Source organism: Lodderomyces beijingensis (genome assembly GCF_963989305.1).
Source record: "Lodderomyces beijingensis strain CBS 14171 genome assembly, chromosome: 2".
NCBI classification, from domain to species: domain Eukaryota; kingdom Fungi; phylum Ascomycota; class Pichiomycetes; order Serinales; family Debaryomycetaceae; genus Lodderomyces; species Lodderomyces beijingensis.
Genome location: NC_089971.1, coordinates 1,135,094 through 1,151,558, shown reverse-complemented (window position 1 = coordinate 1,151,558; position 16,465 = coordinate 1,135,094). Strand labels below are relative to the sequence as shown.

The 16,465-nt window shown below is 44.5% G+C and overlaps 8 protein-coding genes across 8 annotated transcripts; 4 read left to right on the top strand and 4 right to left on the bottom strand. All coding sequences in view use genetic code 12, as the record gives it.

The window, feature by feature from the left end:
- Positions 1–76: 76 nt before the first annotated feature.
- LODBEIA_P16430 (uncharacterized protein) lies at positions 77–361 on the bottom strand (the record flags this gene model as incomplete). Its single annotated transcript, XM_066971554.1, has 1 exon — positions 77–361. One exon carries the CDS (start codon positions 359–361, stop codon positions 77–79), a length of 285 nt encoding a protein of 94 aa, XP_066828581.1.
- Positions 362–696: 335 nt separating this feature from the next.
- LODBEIA_P16420 (uncharacterized protein) lies at positions 697–2,118 on the bottom strand (the record flags this gene model as incomplete). The annotated part of the gene is made up of 1 exon (XM_066971553.1): positions 697–2,118. The coding sequence occupies one exon, from the start codon at positions 2,116–2,118 to the stop codon at positions 697–699; it is 1,422 nt and encodes a 473-aa protein (XP_066828580.1).
- A 244-nt stretch (positions 2,119–2,362) lies between these two features.
- On the top strand, positions 2,363–3,775 carry LODBEIA_P16410 (uncharacterized protein; the record flags this gene model as incomplete). Its single annotated transcript, XM_066971552.1, has 1 exon — positions 2,363–3,775. The coding sequence occupies one exon, from the start codon at positions 2,363–2,365 to the stop codon at positions 3,773–3,775; it is 1,413 nt and encodes a 470-aa protein (XP_066828579.1).
- Positions 3,776–3,946: 171 nt separating this feature from the next.
- LODBEIA_P16400 (uncharacterized protein) lies at positions 3,947–5,278 on the top strand (the record flags this gene model as incomplete). Its single annotated transcript, XM_066971551.1, has 1 exon — positions 3,947–5,278. The coding sequence occupies one exon, from the start codon at positions 3,947–3,949 to the stop codon at positions 5,276–5,278; it is 1,332 nt and encodes a 443-aa protein (XP_066828578.1).
- Positions 5,279–6,577: 1,299 nt separating this feature from the next.
- On the top strand, positions 6,578–7,321 carry LODBEIA_P16390 (uncharacterized protein; the record flags this gene model as incomplete). Its single annotated transcript, XM_066971549.1, has 1 exon — positions 6,578–7,321. One exon carries the CDS (start codon positions 6,578–6,580, stop codon positions 7,319–7,321), a length of 744 nt encoding a protein of 247 aa, XP_066828577.1.
- A 335-nt stretch (positions 7,322–7,656) lies between these two features.
- On the bottom strand, positions 7,657–9,099 carry LODBEIA_P16380 (uncharacterized protein; the record flags this gene model as incomplete). The annotated part of the gene is made up of 1 exon (XM_066971548.1): positions 7,657–9,099. The coding sequence occupies one exon, from the start codon at positions 9,097–9,099 to the stop codon at positions 7,657–7,659; it is 1,443 nt and encodes a 480-aa protein (XP_066828576.1).
- A 1,219-nt stretch (positions 9,100–10,318) lies between these two features.
- Positions 10,319–11,104, bottom strand: LODBEIA_P16370 (uncharacterized protein; the record flags this gene model as incomplete). The annotated part of the gene is made up of 1 exon (XM_066971547.1): positions 10,319–11,104. One exon carries the CDS (start codon positions 11,102–11,104, stop codon positions 10,319–10,321), a length of 786 nt encoding a protein of 261 aa, XP_066828575.1.
- Positions 11,105–12,918: 1,814 nt separating this feature from the next.
- Positions 12,919–16,383, top strand: LODBEIA_P16360 (uncharacterized protein; the record flags this gene model as incomplete). The annotated part of the gene is made up of 1 exon (XM_066971546.1): positions 12,919–16,383. One exon carries the CDS (start codon positions 12,919–12,921, stop codon positions 16,381–16,383), a length of 3,465 nt encoding a protein of 1,154 aa, XP_066828574.1.
- Positions 16,384–16,465: the final 82 nt, after the last annotated feature.

Sequence of the window (16,465 nt, the reverse complement as noted above, 5' to 3'; positions counted from 1 at the left end):
TATATATTAATACACCGCCGCGTCTCAACTCAGCTCAGCTAAGCTCAATCCAATGCAAATTCTTTCCATTTGAAAACTAAATTAGCGATTTAGCTTCACTTGTGTCCTCTTCCCCAGTATAAGTGCCCAAATACTCTTTTAGCGACTGCTTCAACTCCTTGATCTTGTCACCGACAACAGGCACCATCCGTTGACTCTCCTCGAGCACCTCGACCTGCTTCTTGATCTCGTACTCGTCAGCATTGTTGGCTTTCATCTGCGCGACGTATTTGTCCTGCTCAGCCACCTCCTGTCTATACAATTTTTCCTCCTTGATGACCCTTTTCAACGCGTCGACTTTGATCTGCAATTGAGTAGGCATATTTTTTTCTTTATCAGTGGTTTCGGGAAACGGTGGTGAGAGGACTGGACTCCAATTAGAGATCAATTTCGTTTCTGTTCCTGTTTTTTTTTCCTTCCTCTCGTCGTCTGTTTTTGTTTGACAGAAAAATATCTACAGATCGATACAGATCGAAAGCAAAGCAATGAAAAAAGGAGCCATTTGGTCTTGATGATTGAAGAGTAATGAATCACAGATAACTACACTTTATTAGCTTTATTTTCACCAAAGTATCAAGTTTTTTCAATTTTTTTTTATTTTGGTTGATTAAAAACTGGTCCTTCATTTTTTTTTTGGTTGATTTCACGACATCATCATTATTGTTTGGCAATGTAAATATAATGAAGATTAATGTTATCCCAATGTCCAAATCCGTTCCCCTTATCTACTTCCTCCACAATCTTCTTTGCCTTGACTGCAAAATACTGATCATCAATCTTGACAACAGAGTTATGCCAGGGGGTTGGAATATGCAACAAGTCAATATGCTGTGGTTCTTTGTGGTCCTGGATGCTGTTAATGGGCAGACATTGTCCTCTTAGAAGCGAAATTCCAAATTTGGGACCAGCGTTGTTATGTGCATGAATGGAAAATCTCAAATGGAAGGGAAACATCAACTCAACCAAATTGGAGTAGGCGTCATTTCGTTTAATCATTTCAAAGGCAACTTGCGAGGCAATCTTTTTAAGCTTTTTTCTCGAGATATTCCGGACAGTGGGGTGGAATTGCAAATCTTCAACCATAAACTTGGAAAACCCGCGAAATAACGAGAGTCTTGGGTGGCCCGGTGTATGCACCTCCATATACAACTTGCCATTATCAGTGTCGCACGAGTTCATGAGGATCTTGCGGCAAATTTCCGACTCGGGGTCAATCTCCGTGTCCAAATAGTGGCCCAATTCAACATGATCAACCATGGAGCAATTGAAGGAGCGCGTCAATTTGAAAATCTCGGGCAACGAGCGGAACCTGATACAATCGTCATCGTCACAGATGCTCCTGTACAATTTCTTCAACGCGGCCGAGTACTCGTTAACTACAGAATCATCAACGGCGATGCAATCGCTAAACACGTGCCCGTCGCTGACAATCCACATGATGAATCCAGGAGGGTATATCTTCTTCACCTCGCGAGCAAACTTGATCAAGCGTTGAAGGGCTAGCTCTTCACCTTTATCGGGCATGGTTCCATAAACTTTCTCCTGGTTTGATGATTTGCAGGGAAAAGCAGGCAATACCGCCTCCACTGGTTGCCCGTGGGATGTGAAAAATTCCACACTTTTGCTAAATTTTAGTTTGCCGATAGCGTCCCATTTGTCATTTTCAACATTATACTTTAACATTTTTTCAAACAATTCCGTGATCTTTTGGGTAGTAGTGACTTTGTCACCACCGCGAACGTATTCATAGTTAAGTTTCGACAGGGTTAAAACCAACTCAATGAACCAAAGCTCAAACTCGGTTATGTTGAATTGCACAGTAACGACGCCATTCCAAGTCTGTCCCTGCTGTTTTTCCCACACAAAATACTCACCTACAACCAGCTGATGGATGCCATTGTGCTCCAAATGAACCTTTTTCGCAAACAAGTCAATGTCAAACAAGGGAAAGAATTTGCGTTCGCTCAAGATGGTATGGTCATTGCGACTATACACCATACAGATATTTTCATAGATTGGGTTGTAGCGATCAACGGTCGTGTTACTACTTGCGCTGGATGCCAATGGGGAGCTGTCCATTATCGATATTGCGATACGATTTGACTGAATCTCCAAATCTACCAAGGAATCGGGATACAAGATTGCTTTTATAGATCCATTTTCTTTCAGTTTCCAAAAATAAGAATTGGGAAAGAACAAAGAATGGTTTAAATATCGGGGGAAAAATCCAAGGATTCTTTTGTTTTTTTTTTTTTTTTTTTTATTTATTTATTTATTATTAATTTTTTTGGTTTAATCTATTTTAGAGATTGACAGGTTCAAGATGTTCATACTGGATCTATTATGGCATGCTGCTGTTGTGGTGGTAAAGTGGGTGGCAGTGGCGGCAGTGGTGCTGGTGTGCGTGGTGGTGATGTGGGTGGTGGTGGAAATGGTGCAGTTTTTGATTCCACCGCTCAATTTTCCCAGAAACATACCCACGATACCATTTTACGTGTCTTTTCGTGGTGGTTTAGACCAATTGGAAATCTACGAGAGATACTTACGGGACAAGTTGGAAAAATATGGAGCAGTCAAGATCTACTTTGCGTCGAGATGGAACATCCTTGTGAGCAGACCCGAGTATTTGGTGCACATTTTCAAGAACGAGGACATTTTCGCGAAAAGCGGTAATCACAAGAAGATCCCTGGGTCGTTGTTGGCCACTTACACGGGAGACAATGTCATCTCAGCCCATGGACACTTGTGGAGAAAATACAGAGAAGTTGTGGCTCTGAGCATTCAGTTCCCCGACCTTGCACCTATTGAAGAAAACACGGCTACGTTTATGAAAGCTCTAGAACAAGAGTTGGAATCGGGCTCTGCGATTATGGTTGGCGATCTTTTGCAAAAATATTCTTTGGCAAACGTGGGAGATTGCATCGTGGGAGCAGACCTCATCTCCATGCACGAAAAGATCAAATACATCAAGCTGCAAATCTTCAAGCGATTTTTCATGTCATTTCCCTCGGTGGAACGATTCCCGATCCCAAGTCGCATCAAGGCCAGGAGAGAAGTTGAGGAATTTCGCAACTGGTTTGGTGCAAAAATTATGCAGTCGAGGCGGGGAGCAGCTGCAAAATTGACTGCAGCCTTAAGTGATGGGAAGTTGACGCAGAAACAATTCTTGGACAACTCGATAATCTTGATGGTTGCTGGCCACGAGAACCCTTTGCTACTAATGCTTTCCTTGTTGCATGTTCTAGCCAAGAATCCCACTGTGCAGGATCAGATTAGAAGGGAACCAGAGCCAACTCTATCGGCGGTGATCTACGAGACTTTGCGTTTGTTTCCGCCATTGAACCAAATTGTCAACCGCTGCACTACCAAAGTGGCATATTTGGGCGATATAAGAATCCCCAAGGGGGCATACGTGGGCTATTATAACATGGGAACGGGAAGGGATAGAAACATTTGGGAATCTGCAGACGAGTTCAAACCGGAGAGATGGGGGTCTACGGTTGAGGAAGCTGCTGTTAACTATTCCCAAGCAAAGCGTCTGGGAAAGTTGCCCGCATTTCACGGCCGCAAGCGAGCCTGTTTAGGAGAAAAGTACGCCTTGTACCAATGCAAGTTTTTGATCGAGGCAATTCTAGGAAAGTACAAAATCTCGTTGGACGAAAGCTTTGAGGGAAGAATAACATCTGCTGGGCCTATCGCGCCAGTGAATATGAAGTTGCACTTTAGCTGTTTATAGTGCTAATGTTGTCGTCGGTGGTTCTTCTTCTACCTAGCTTTTCATTTTTTTTTTTTTTTAATTTTTAATTTTTAATTTTATGTCTTCTTTATGTCTTTGAATTTTGATTATTGTTTTTACTTGCCCAAGTAGCCCACTCCCACCCCCTCCTCCTTCCCCTTAACATAAGATATGACTAGCGAATATTGTGTTCTACCCAAGAAGCGGAAAATCTTGATCGTGTACATCGCCACATTAGCAGGCTCATTGGGCCCCATCGCCGGCAACATCTACGTGCCCATCCTTCCACAACTAGAAAATGTCTTTGCGGCATCACGATCAGCCATTGCCGGAACAGTCTCGGTGTTTATGGCGGTATTTGCATTTTGTCCCTTGATATGGGCATCGTGGGCCGACTATGGCGGGCGCAAGTTTTTGTACATTTTGCCCTTGTCCTTTTTCATCATTGCCAATGTCTTGTTGGCGTCGGTGCCAGCCAACTTGGTCTCGCTATACATTTTGCGCGTGGTGCAGGCGTTTGGCGCTAGCAGTGTCATGTCTGTTGGAGCTGGCATCATTTCAGATATCATTGAGCCGAAGCATCGCGGCAAGGCCATTTCGGTGTTTATGTGGGGGCCGCAATTGGGTCCCGTTTTGGGGCCCGTGTTGTCCTTGATTGCCATTGGCGACTGGCGATGGGTCTTTGGGTTCTTGGCGTTGCTTGGCTTTGTGGTGTACTTGATGATTTTGTTTTTGTTGCCGGAAACATTGAGGTTCTTGGTTGGCGATGGCAGTTGTCTTGGGAAAGGGTACTTTGTTCAGCCGCGCATCCAGGAAAAAGTCGTTGAAGGGTATTCGCGGCCGCCTAAGCCTAGCCTCGTTGGATACTGGGAACTTCTTAAGTATCCGCCGGTGTTACTATGCTCTATCAATTCGGGCATCTTGTTTGCTACGTTTTACGGGGTCATGGTCACTTTTGCCAGTGTGTTGCAGGACCAATACCATTTCACCGATGTTGGAACTTGCTTGAGTTATTTGTGCCCCGGCACCGCCTTGATTATAGGGTCGACGATTGGCGGGTGGCTTTCGGATCGACTCGCCCTGAGAGCTAAAAACTATGTCCCCGAGCATCGATTCTCGATTCAGATTGCGGGGCTTTTGATCTCAATGACTGGTATCCTCGGCTATGCATGGACAGTGGAGAAAATGGCACCCGTGCACCCTGTTTTTGTCTTTACATTTCTCGCGGGGTTTGGAATGACGTGGGTGTTTGTCTCCACCACGACTTATCTCACTGAAACAAGTCCGTCCCAGCCGAGTGCCAATGTAGCGATTGGGAACTTGATGAGAAATATGGCTGCTGCAATTTGCACTGCCATTGTGGATATATTGATTGACAAGATGGGGTTTGGTTGGTGCATGACTGGATTGGCGCTACTTGATCTAATTGGGATATGCTTTGTTGCCATATTGTTGAAATGGGGCCCTAGATGGAGGGCTAAAAAGACGGAGCCGTCTGAATAAGCCCTTTTTTTTATTTGGTGGTTTTTTTTTTTTTTGCAGCTTGATGCAAGAGACAGTAGAGATAGTGAATAGAGTTTTAAACACACTCACCGGATGATTTTTTCCGCTGAAGTCTTTGCTAGGTGATTTCCTAGACTTGGCTTTCCTTTCGTGGACATGACCAGTTAGGTGACTTTTAAAAATGAGAGAAGGAGCATTCTCGAAGGGGTTTTTTCTTCCAAAAGTATTTTTGTTTGGCGGCTCTGTTAAATTGCCCCTCCCCCCCCCCTTAAACGGGATTTGCAGCCAAATTTTTTCTCAATCGAGGCTACCAAATGCTGCAACCCCGACTCTAATTCTTAAAAAAAAAAACGTAGCTGCTCCCTTCAAGATGAGTTTTTTCTCTTTTTTATTTACGTTGGACTAGTTTTTGCCTCAAAGCATGCAATGCATTGAGAATGTAAACGGTAGATACCTTACTGTCTTAATCGTCAAACAAGGTTAAAAAAAAAAAGAAAAAAGAAGGAAAAAAAAAAAAAAGCAAAAAGAAATGCCCGCCCTACAGGACTCGAACCTGCAGTCTTCTGATCCGTAGTCAGACGCGTTACCATTACGCCAAGAGCGGATTTCCTTGCTCAAGGTTGTTTTGCAGCAAATAATAGCTGCTGTTTACAAGTCTTTTTTGCTTTTGATTAAAGCTTGTCCATGTTAAACCAGCTGGACAAATTGATAGCATGCCCACTGAGGCTAGGTTTCCGCCTTTTTTATGCATGGATTGTATGTTTCAGGGCCTGAGAGCCGCATCACTGTAACCGAAACAAGGAAGCGCAAAACTCAACGAATATCCCCGTACCGGGCTAAAATGCCGGTACACGCTGGAAATCGATCACACCGTCACCAGAGCATACAGACTAGTTCCACGTTTTCCTTTTCCTTTTCTTGCATCGGAGCAACCCTGCTTGGATGTGTCAAATTCAACCTTGTGCTGGTGCACTTTCATAAATCATGCCAGGGTGGGTTGAACTTGCCCATACGAGTAGTCGTGCACAGCCGAAAAAGTTACCCTGCGCCCCTTACCAACTTTGATAGTACCTTCTAGATGCCAATACATATATATATAATTGCTCCTTCACGAGTGACTACCCTGAGTGGAACCGATAGGATACACTATTCATACTTGAAAGTTGCTACTCTTTTCACTTGTCCAAAATAACTGCTGGACGTATTTCAATAAGCAAGAGCTAGAACCAGAGCTAGAACCAAAACCGGAGCTAGAGACAGAGACAGAGCCAGAGCCAGAGCCAAAGCCAAACCCAAGTCATGCCTTATACAGATCAGGAGCCATACTCCAGTGACGGAGGAAGGCAATTTGGAGACAATGTCCCCGACGATTTCAAGTACTCGGTTGACGTGGCAGCTTGCGAGTTGCCAGTTCGTCAGCTATTCATTCGCAAAGTCTATTCACTATTGACTATTCAATTAATGGCTTCGGTCATTGTCGGCTATGTCGTTCGTTCCTCGGATCCTATCAAAGTGTGGACTTTGGAGAACCCATGGGTGTTGATTGTGTCCTTGTTTGGTGCGATTGGATTCATGATTGGTGCGTTTTTCAAAGCTAGATCGTATCCGATCAATTTGGTTCTTCTTGGAGGATTTACATTTTTCGAAGCGTTCAGCTTGGGATTTGCGTGTGCGTTTGTTGAAAGTGGCATCGTGATTGAAGCGATCTTGTTGACTTTGATCATATTCGTGGGTTTAACCATCTTTGCGTTCCAAACAAAGTACGATTTTGTCAGTTGGCAAGGTACTTTGGGTATGGTTTTGTGGGGGTTGATTGGATGGGGATTCATCATGATCTTCTTCCCTGGAAGCAAATGGATCGACAATGTTTATTCGCTTATTGGCGCATTGGTGTTTAGTATCTACGTGATTATTGACACGCAAAACATCATGAGGACGTGTCACTTGGACGACGAGGTCATTGCTACAATCACGTTGTATCTCGATGTCGTCAACTTGTTTTTGTTTATTTTAAGATTACTCAACAATAACCGAGATGATTAATGCTGAAACAAGCGTTCCTTTTTTTTTTAAGAAACATGTTGATGGGAGTGGTACAAAGAAACAGAAAAAAATGGAGTGTGTATTGAGAGTGGTATGTAAGCTATAGAGAGTCTGTAATACGAAGGAAGGGGGGTCTCTATCACCGGATTTCTCCAGAATTCAAGCCTACCGTCGAGCGTCAGAAGAAACGTAGTGCGTATCTGTTTGCATGTGCGCATGTGTGTCTCTATGTGTGTGTGTGCAGCGAAGGATAGAGGTTGAAGGCTAGGATTGTTCATTTGGACACGCTGTATCCATACAGAAGTCCTTAGGAAAGGTATCCCAAAAAGTGTCAATCAGTATATATACTTGAACTGCCTATTCTGCATATCGGTGAGGTCAAGAAACTCGCTGTTTGTTCCTTCTTCCCTCTTTTCATTTTCCTTTTTGCACATCCATCCAATCAATAACGTCAAGGGCACGGACAAACACTGTGTGACAAGAATGACAATCTTTGCCGGCCTAAAATGGGGGGCACTGTAAGCTTGAAATAACTGGGGCCCGATAATGCAAGCTATTGAGAATGCAATCATAATCATGGCACTGCGAATGAATTTCTTTGACGAGCCTGCTGTGTTTGCTCCGATCCACGCGTAGATTAGGGTTATGCTGCAGGACCCACTGTATAACAAATACAATGACAACAAGTTGCCGATCTTGTTGGGGGAGATGGTCAACACGATTGCTCCAATTATCGAGGGGATAAACATGGACGCGGTGATGAGGGTGTGGTGACCGAAATTGGCCACGAGCTGAGTGGTAATCACGATGATGATGATTGTAAGAGCACCAACGGGTAACTGCAACAATGCCGACTGGTAATTGTCAAAGCCAAAGGAGAGTGTTATTGTCACGCTGAATGTCCCTATAGCTCCCGTGACGATTTGAGCGCAGATTGTCAATAGGAAATAGAGCCACGTAAACTTGTCCTTGAACAACAACTCCACAATTTGCTCCTTCTTGAACTTGGAAGTCTTTGTTCCCGTTTGGTTAGCCTTGACAACGTGGTTCAATATATAAACCTTCTCCAGCTCCGTCAAGAATTTGCACGTGTATACGTTATCCGGTAAAAAGAAAATGATGGCGATGCCAAACACAACGGTAATCACCCCCATCACCAAAAACAAAATCTGCCACGACTGGAACCGGGAGGTTTTGATATGCTGGAAAGCAAAGGAAAGCACGCCTCCTAGTATAGTGCCCACCCCTGACATCAGAGACCAGATGCCCATTCTTGCAACCTGCTGTCTCTTTGTGTAAAACATCCCGCTGATGATGATCAAGCCCACGGCACTAGAGGCTTCAAAGATCCCCAACAAGGTTCGAACAATCATGAGCGAGGCATACGACGTGGCAGCCGCGTGGCATGCCACTACAATGCCCCATATCGTGATAAACACGCCCAACGTCTTGCCCAAGGGGAACTTTTGCATACAGTATGAGACAAAAGGCTCTCCAAAGATGTATGCAGCATAGAATATGGTTGACAAATTGGCAAACTCGTTATTGTGGAGGTTTTTTTTGATCCCCATCGCTGCAGCATAATTCAAAAGCAATTTGTCCATGTACTGGAGGAGATAAACGCAGCATAGCAAGGGGAGGATGATGTAGTCTAGTTTTCTCATCAACTTGGCATGATCTATCTCGACTTCTTCGTGGTTGTGGACAAACGCAAACGCGTTATCGAACTTGTCATCAACAACTTTTTCATCACTCAGAATACTACTTGACTTCTCCATCTGATGATGATCCCTCTACTGTCTCAACCGACTAGGAAGTTTTGAAATTGAAAATTTTGTTGGCAGAAACCATTTACCCTTTTGGTTTTTTTTTATTTGCATTTTAGAAAAGAAGTCAATTAGAGTTAGATGCCAGGACATGCGCTTACAGGATGTTTAAGCCTGAGGGACCCACTGAGCCTAAGGCGGCTACCAAAGAAAAGCCGATGCAACTCCGGAATGGCATGCGTTTATCAGCCCCTCTTTATGCAACGGTTTTTCTCAGAAAAATTTAAGCTTTCTAGATGTTCCGAAGTTTCGGTGGTGGTGGGAGAGGAAAATCCGTAATGGAAAACACCAGCACTTTACCTTAACTCTTTGATTGATATGAATTGAACCAAGATTAGCGTGAAAAAAAAAAAAAAATTCAACATGAACATTTGAACTGGATCCTGCGCTCGGATCCGAGGCATAGCCAAGGACTCTACTCTTGAATAAAGGCACCCTGAGAAAGGGTTTTATGCGGTGAACGAAGTTTAGCTTTCTGAAGAAGAACCGCTTCCCTGACAAAAATCTATCCATTGCCATCAGCAGCGTACTATTATTTCTCCGCTTTCAGATCGTTCCGTAACCAGATCCTAGACGAGGCCTGTGAATTTGAGAAAAAAGGAAAGAATTCAAGTCTAGAGGGGCAAGGGCAAAGGCAAGGGCGGGGGCATTCACTTTGCATACTGGAGGAGGTGGCGCTGACCAGGGATTCCTCGATCCTCAATTCTGTAATCCTCTTCTCCTCCCCTTTTCCTTTCTCCCCCCCGGTTGGTGTTTGATTCAACAAACTGCCGTCTTCTTGGGATTTTGAACGTCAACCCCATCCCCCTTTCGTTTGCAATTTGCGCGTCTTGATAACCTAAAAAGTAAGGGGAAGAAAACACGCGGCGTCAGAGTAAGATGTGAATACGGCGGCCAAAATGAGCTGATGGATCTCAAAGAGCGAATCCATTTAAACTGAAGTATACGAGTAACTAGCTTTTTGGCAAGTTTTTTTTTTTTCCGCAAGGAACCAGTTATCCAAACATGACCTGATGCATTAACGAAACTAAAAAAGAAAGTAAAGTCAATAAAAAACTTACTCCATGAAAGACAAAAGACAAAAAAAATTCTACAGCCGATTCATTTGAATAAATTAAATTAAAAGAAACAACATTTCCTTGGATAGAAAATACACGAGGGTGCTGCACTCTTAATCGAATGCTAGTATCTTTTTAATTTCAGCAATGGCCTTTCCTGGATTCAATCCCTTTGGACAAGTTCTAGCACAGTTCATGATGGTGTGGCATCTGTACAAGGACATCGAGTTTTGCAACATTGCCTTTCTCTCGGCGGTGGCCTCGTCTCTGGAGTCAATCAACCATCTGTAGGCCTGCATCAAGACTGCAGGGCCCAAGTATTGTTGTTGATTCCACCAGTAGGATGGACAAGAAGTCGAGCAGCAGGCACACAAAATACACTCGTACAATCCATCCAACTTGGCTCTGTCTTCGATACTCTGCAAGTTTTCTCTTCCATCAGCGGGGTGGCTGCCTCTTTGCAAATATGGTTCGATGGATTTGTACTGCTTGTAAAAGTGGGTCAAGTCAGGCACCAAGTCTCTGACAACAAACATGTGTGGTAAAGGGTAGACCTTGGTCTCTTTCGAGGTATCCTGATCTATACGGCACAAACAAGCCAAGGTGTTTCTGCCTCCAATGTTCATGGCACACGAGCCGCAAATACCTTCACGACATGATCTTCTGAGCGTCAAAGTAGCATCTTCTTCGTTTTTGATCTTCAACAATGCATCCAAAACCATGGGACCACACTTGTTCAAGTCAACTTCATACGTCTGCATCTTGGGCTGAACCTCTGGGGTATCCGGGTTCCATCTGTATATTTGGAATTTCTTGAGTCTGGGAGCTTTCTCCTCAACTGATGTGGCTAACGATCTGACACAGTTTATGGATCTTGGACGGAGAATGGACCTAAACATCTTGGGTGCTCTTTTGGATGAATATTGAAAATGTGGTAAAGTACCTGGTTGGCTGATTATGAAGAAGAAGAAGAAGAAGTACCAGCAGGTAAGGATTTCCAGTGCAAGATTTCAGTTAGTTGTGCGTTTTTTTTTTTCCCTCCCTGCCTTCCTCTCGTGGGATTTTATCCCGGGGGTTAGCGTAACTTAGTACACTGTGAGTGCGACAGGTTTTACAAATTCACGCCCATTCATTGGCCAGCTCGACCCACACGAATAAACTGTCGACAGCAACCGATTTCTCTTTTTTTTTTTTCGAGCTGCGAAAATACAAGAGAACACCATCATAGTAATCGAGATGCTAGACGGGTCCCAGTCTTTTACGCTTTGACTTTGAAAGATTTTGACCCCTACTGCGCAGTGGGGAGTGGGTATCGGAGAATCAAAAAAATCCTCAATAGGACACGGCACCGTAGATGGTAGCGCCGGGAACCCCTAAATCCGGGGTAAGACATGCAAAGTGGGTCATGTGTAAAAAAAGATCCCGACCAGATCAAATAGACATCAATCTCTTTGTTGCCATCATCATGATTTGACGTCCTTGAAGGAGCTAACTTGTGCTTGCCTTTGCTTTTGCATGGTCCTCTTTTGACCCAGTGTTTAATCTTGCTAGCATCTGATTCGAACCAGAGCCATGCAGCCCGACGACAAAGATGGATTTTTTTTTCTCCTTGTAATGTTTCATCCGGAGACGGAAATCGCGAGCAGTTTGTCAGCCAAAGGGAAGTTCCGTGTTGGCCAGCTGTTGCATACAACTGAACGTAATAGAGAGATCTACAAGTCGTTTTTTGCCATCCACCACAAGATCTTGATCTCGATGGTTTTTTTCTTTTGCCCAACAAACTTATATCAACATGCCTCCCTTGTGTCAGTAAATTGGGCAAATAGTCTAGTTGCAAAAATCTCGGGAGCAGTCGTATAGTGGTTTATTACAGTAGATTGCAAATCTATTGGTCCCCGGTTCGAATCCGGGCTGTTCCTGTTTTTTTTTTTCTTTTCTATTTTTTTCCTTCCTGCTTCCTTTGTCCCATGTCCTTTGCCCTTTTCCCCTGTGTTGTTGAGCTCTGGATGAAAGTAGTAGGGACGCGGGCTCCAGAATCAGCTTTGGCTTCAAAACCTTGTACAATTTGCTCTTCTTTTGGAGGGTTTGATTCATACTGTCACGGAAATTTCCAATTTTTCTACTCTTTTTTTCAATGAAATGGTTGCAAAATTGTTTGTTTCTCATAAAGTTGACCTTTAAAGACGTCAACTAAACATTTTGCTAGGTAAAACGACTTCAACAGTCAGGGGAAGAACTTCAAACAAATTGTTATAAATATGTATCTTTACCTTCTTTAAACAACAGCTTGCGTATTTTAAACACGCTGGACATCTTGGAAAGAGGAAGATCTTGAATGCAGAACAGACTCAAGTGGCAACAAATCCAGGCCCCCCAGGAAAAAAAAAAAGAAAGCATCATGATAGCACGAGAATAGAAACAACATCTAACATTCTAGCACCAGGAGCACAGGAAGATCTTGTCTCTCTTTCTTAAAAAAGAACAAGAGCTCTGCTTTGACAAGTTTTGACAGTTTGAGTACACCGGTTGCAAAAAAAACAGCCATCTCTTTCTTTCGCGGTGGCATCATCGCGAACCTCAAAAAAATTCAACCCAAAGGAGAGAATGGCCCAGACAGGTTTTTTTTTTTTTTGATCTCAGCTCCTACCCACGCCTCCCTCAATCAATCCTTTGATACACATACACACACCACGCACGCACGCACGCATCTTTAATGAAACGAGGAAATCATTCTTTGAAATCAGACCAGGCTTTCAACGAGCTACTAAAGCCCGTGTACAAAGGCAAACGTCTCGAGGATGAAATCAACACCGCCGAGGATAAATGGAACCTTCTACCGGCCTTTTTGAAAATCAAAGGTCTTGTCAAACAGCATCTAGACTCCTTCAACTACTTTGTCGATACTGACTTGAAGAAGATCTTGAAAGCAAACGCCTTGGTGCTATCGGACGTTGACCCGGACTTTTACGTCAAATACATCGACATTAGAGTTGGCCATAAATCCACCTCGTCTCCTGGAACCAAGGAAGTGATCTTGCCACCACACGAGTGCAGATTGAGAGATCTCACCTATAGTGCACCGATCTATGTAGATGTCGAGTACACCAGGGGCCGCAAGATTATCAGGCACAACGATTTGGAAATCGGGAGGATGCCAATCATGTTGCGGTCGAACAAGTGCATGTTGGAAGGGATGGATGAGCGGAGAATGGCTCTGGTGGACGAGTGTCCATTGGACCCTGGAGGATACTTTGTTGTTAATGGAACGGAAAAAGTCATTCTCGTGCAAGAACAGTTGTCCAAAAACAGAATCATTGTTGAATCCGACGAGAAAAAGGGTATCGTTCAGGCCTCGGTGACATCATCGACCCACGAACGTAAATCCAAGACATATGTAATCACCAAGCACGATAAGATATACTTGAAGCACAACTCGATCAGCGAAGATGTTCCCATTGTTATAGTGTTGAAAGCCGCTGGCATCACCTCGGACTTGGAGATACTCCAGTTGGTTTGCGGATCAAACCCAAACTACCAGGACTTGTTTGTTGTCAATTTCGAAGAAGCGGCCAAGTTGGGGGTTTTCACCCAGCAACAGGCATTGCTTTATTTGGGTAAGCGAGTCAAGACGATTAGACGAGCTGGCGCTCCGAAACTATCGCAAATGCAGGAAGGTATCGAAGCGATTGCCACCACCATCATTGCACACTTGACCGTGACCGATTTGCAATTCCGTGAAAAGGCCCTTTACATGGCAATGATGGCGCGAAGAGTGGTGATGGCAATGCACAATCCTAAAATGGTTGACGACCGAGATTACGTGGGTAACAAAAGATTGGAGCTTGCCGGACAGCTAATGTCTCTCCTTTTCGAGGACTTGTTCAAAAAGTTTAATTCCGATTTCAAGGCCAATATCGACAAGATATTGAAAAAACCTAGCAGGACATCCGAATTCGATGCCCTCTTGTCGATCAACATCCATTCAAACAACATCACCATGGGCTTGAACAGGGCCATTTCCACTGGTAACTGGTCGTTGAAACGGTTCAAGATGGAAAGGGCCGGTGTCACCCACGTCTTGTCTCGACTTTCCTACATATCTGCCTTGGGGATGATGACGCGTATCTCGTCGCAGTTTGAGAAATCAAGAAAAGTGTCTGGCCCAAGGGCATTGCAGCCGTCGCAGTTTGGTATGTTGTGTACCGCAGATACTCCGGAAGGTGAGGCTTGTGGACTTGTCAAGAACTTGGCCTTGATGACGCACATCACTACGGACGACGAAGAGCTTCCGATAAAGAAACTTGCCATCGCGCTCGGATGCGAGTCTATCTTGGGATTGGACTCGTCAACTTTGCACGTTGACGGCAATTTTGGAGTATATCTCAATGGTACATTAGTTGGCGCTACTCGCTTCCCTGTAAAATTTGTCACCGATTTCCGTCGTTTAAGAAGAGCCGGTAAGGTGTCGGCTTTCATCTCAATCTACACCAACACCCACCACCAAGCTGTCCATTTGGCCACCGATGGTGGCAGAATCTGTCGTCCTTTGATAATTGTGGAGAATGGCAAGTCCAAAGTGCAGCCTGAGCATTTAAAGAAACTCCTTAATGGCGAATGGGAGTTTGACCATTTCTTAAAGGCGGGACTCGTTGAGTATCTAGACGTGAATGAAGAAAACGACTCGTTGATTGCGTTGTACGAAAAAGACATTGGTGCGAACCCAAAGGCAACCATCACGCATTTGGAAATCGAGCCTTTTACTGTGCTTGGTGCCGTGGCTGGGTTGATTCCGTACCCTCATCATAACCAATCGCCAAGAAACACTTACCAATGTGCGATGGGTAAACAAGCCATCGGTGCCATAGCTTACAATCAATTCAAGAGAATCGACACCTTGTTGTATTTTATGGTTTACCCTCAGGAACCAATGGTGAAAACCAAGACCATAGAGTTGATTAATTACGACAAGTTGCCTGCGGGCCAAAACGCCACCGTTGCCGTCATGTCCTACTCCGGGTACGATATCGAAGATGCCTTGGTTTTAAACAAATCCTCGCTAGACAGAGGCTTTGGCCGGTGTCAAGTAGTTCGTAAAAACACCGTTCAGTTGAAAAAATATCCCAACCATACCAAGGATATTTTGCTCGGTATGCGGGTCGACGAAAACAACGAACCCATTTTTTCCCACCGGGCGTTGGGACCCGATGGCCTTGGTGAAGTGGGCAGCAGAATCAGCAATGGACAAGTGTACGCCAACAAACATGTCCCCACCAACTCAGGCGACTCGGCGTTGGGCGGTCCGCAACAGCCACAAGCCGCCGCCGAGAGTCACAGAGAAGCCGCTCATTACTACAAGGGTCCCGAACCTTCCTATGTTGACCAAGTCATGATGTCAGTTAGCGACAACGACCAAGCACTAGTCAAGGTATTGTTAAGACAAACAAGAAGACCTGAGTTGGGTGACAAGTTCTCGTCGAGACACGGCCAAAAGGGTGTTTGCGGCATCATTGTGCAGCACGAGGACTTGCCTTTCAACGACGAAGGAATATCACCCGATATCATCATGAACCCGCATGGTTTCCCATCACGTATGACTGTTGGGAAAATGATTGAGTTGATTTCGGGAAAAGCTGGAGTCGTGAACGGTTCACTCGAATACGGAACTTGTTTCGGCGGCTCCAAGTTGGAGGAAATGTCAAAGATCTTGGTCGACAAGGGGTTCTCTTACTCGGGCAAGGATATGCTCTACTCGGGAATCACGGGGGAGTGCCTTCAAGCCTACATCTTTTTCGGCCCCATCTACTATCAGAAATTGAAGCATATGGTGTTGGATAAAATGCACGCGAGAGCAAGAGGTCCGAGAGCCGTGTTGACGAGACAGCCAACCGAAGGTAGATCCAGAGACGGTGGCTTGAGGTTGGGAGAAATGGAGAGAGACTGTGTCATTGCTTACGGTGCTTCGCAGTTGCTTCTTGAACGGTTGATGTTGTCCTCCGATGCTTTCGAAGTCGATGTTTGCAACAAGTGTGGTCTTATGGGCTACAACTCGTGGTGCACAACGTGCAAAAGCGGCGACAACATTATCAAAATGACGATTCCCTATGCTGCCAAGTTGTTGTTTCAAGAGCTCATCTCGATGAATATTGCTCCTAGATTGAGATTAGGAGACGTTTTTTGAGCAAGAATTTGAAAATAGAATAGATGCATCAGATAAACAGAGTAAGATTAGCCTTCCTTCCTACTTCCTTCTGGTTGACATC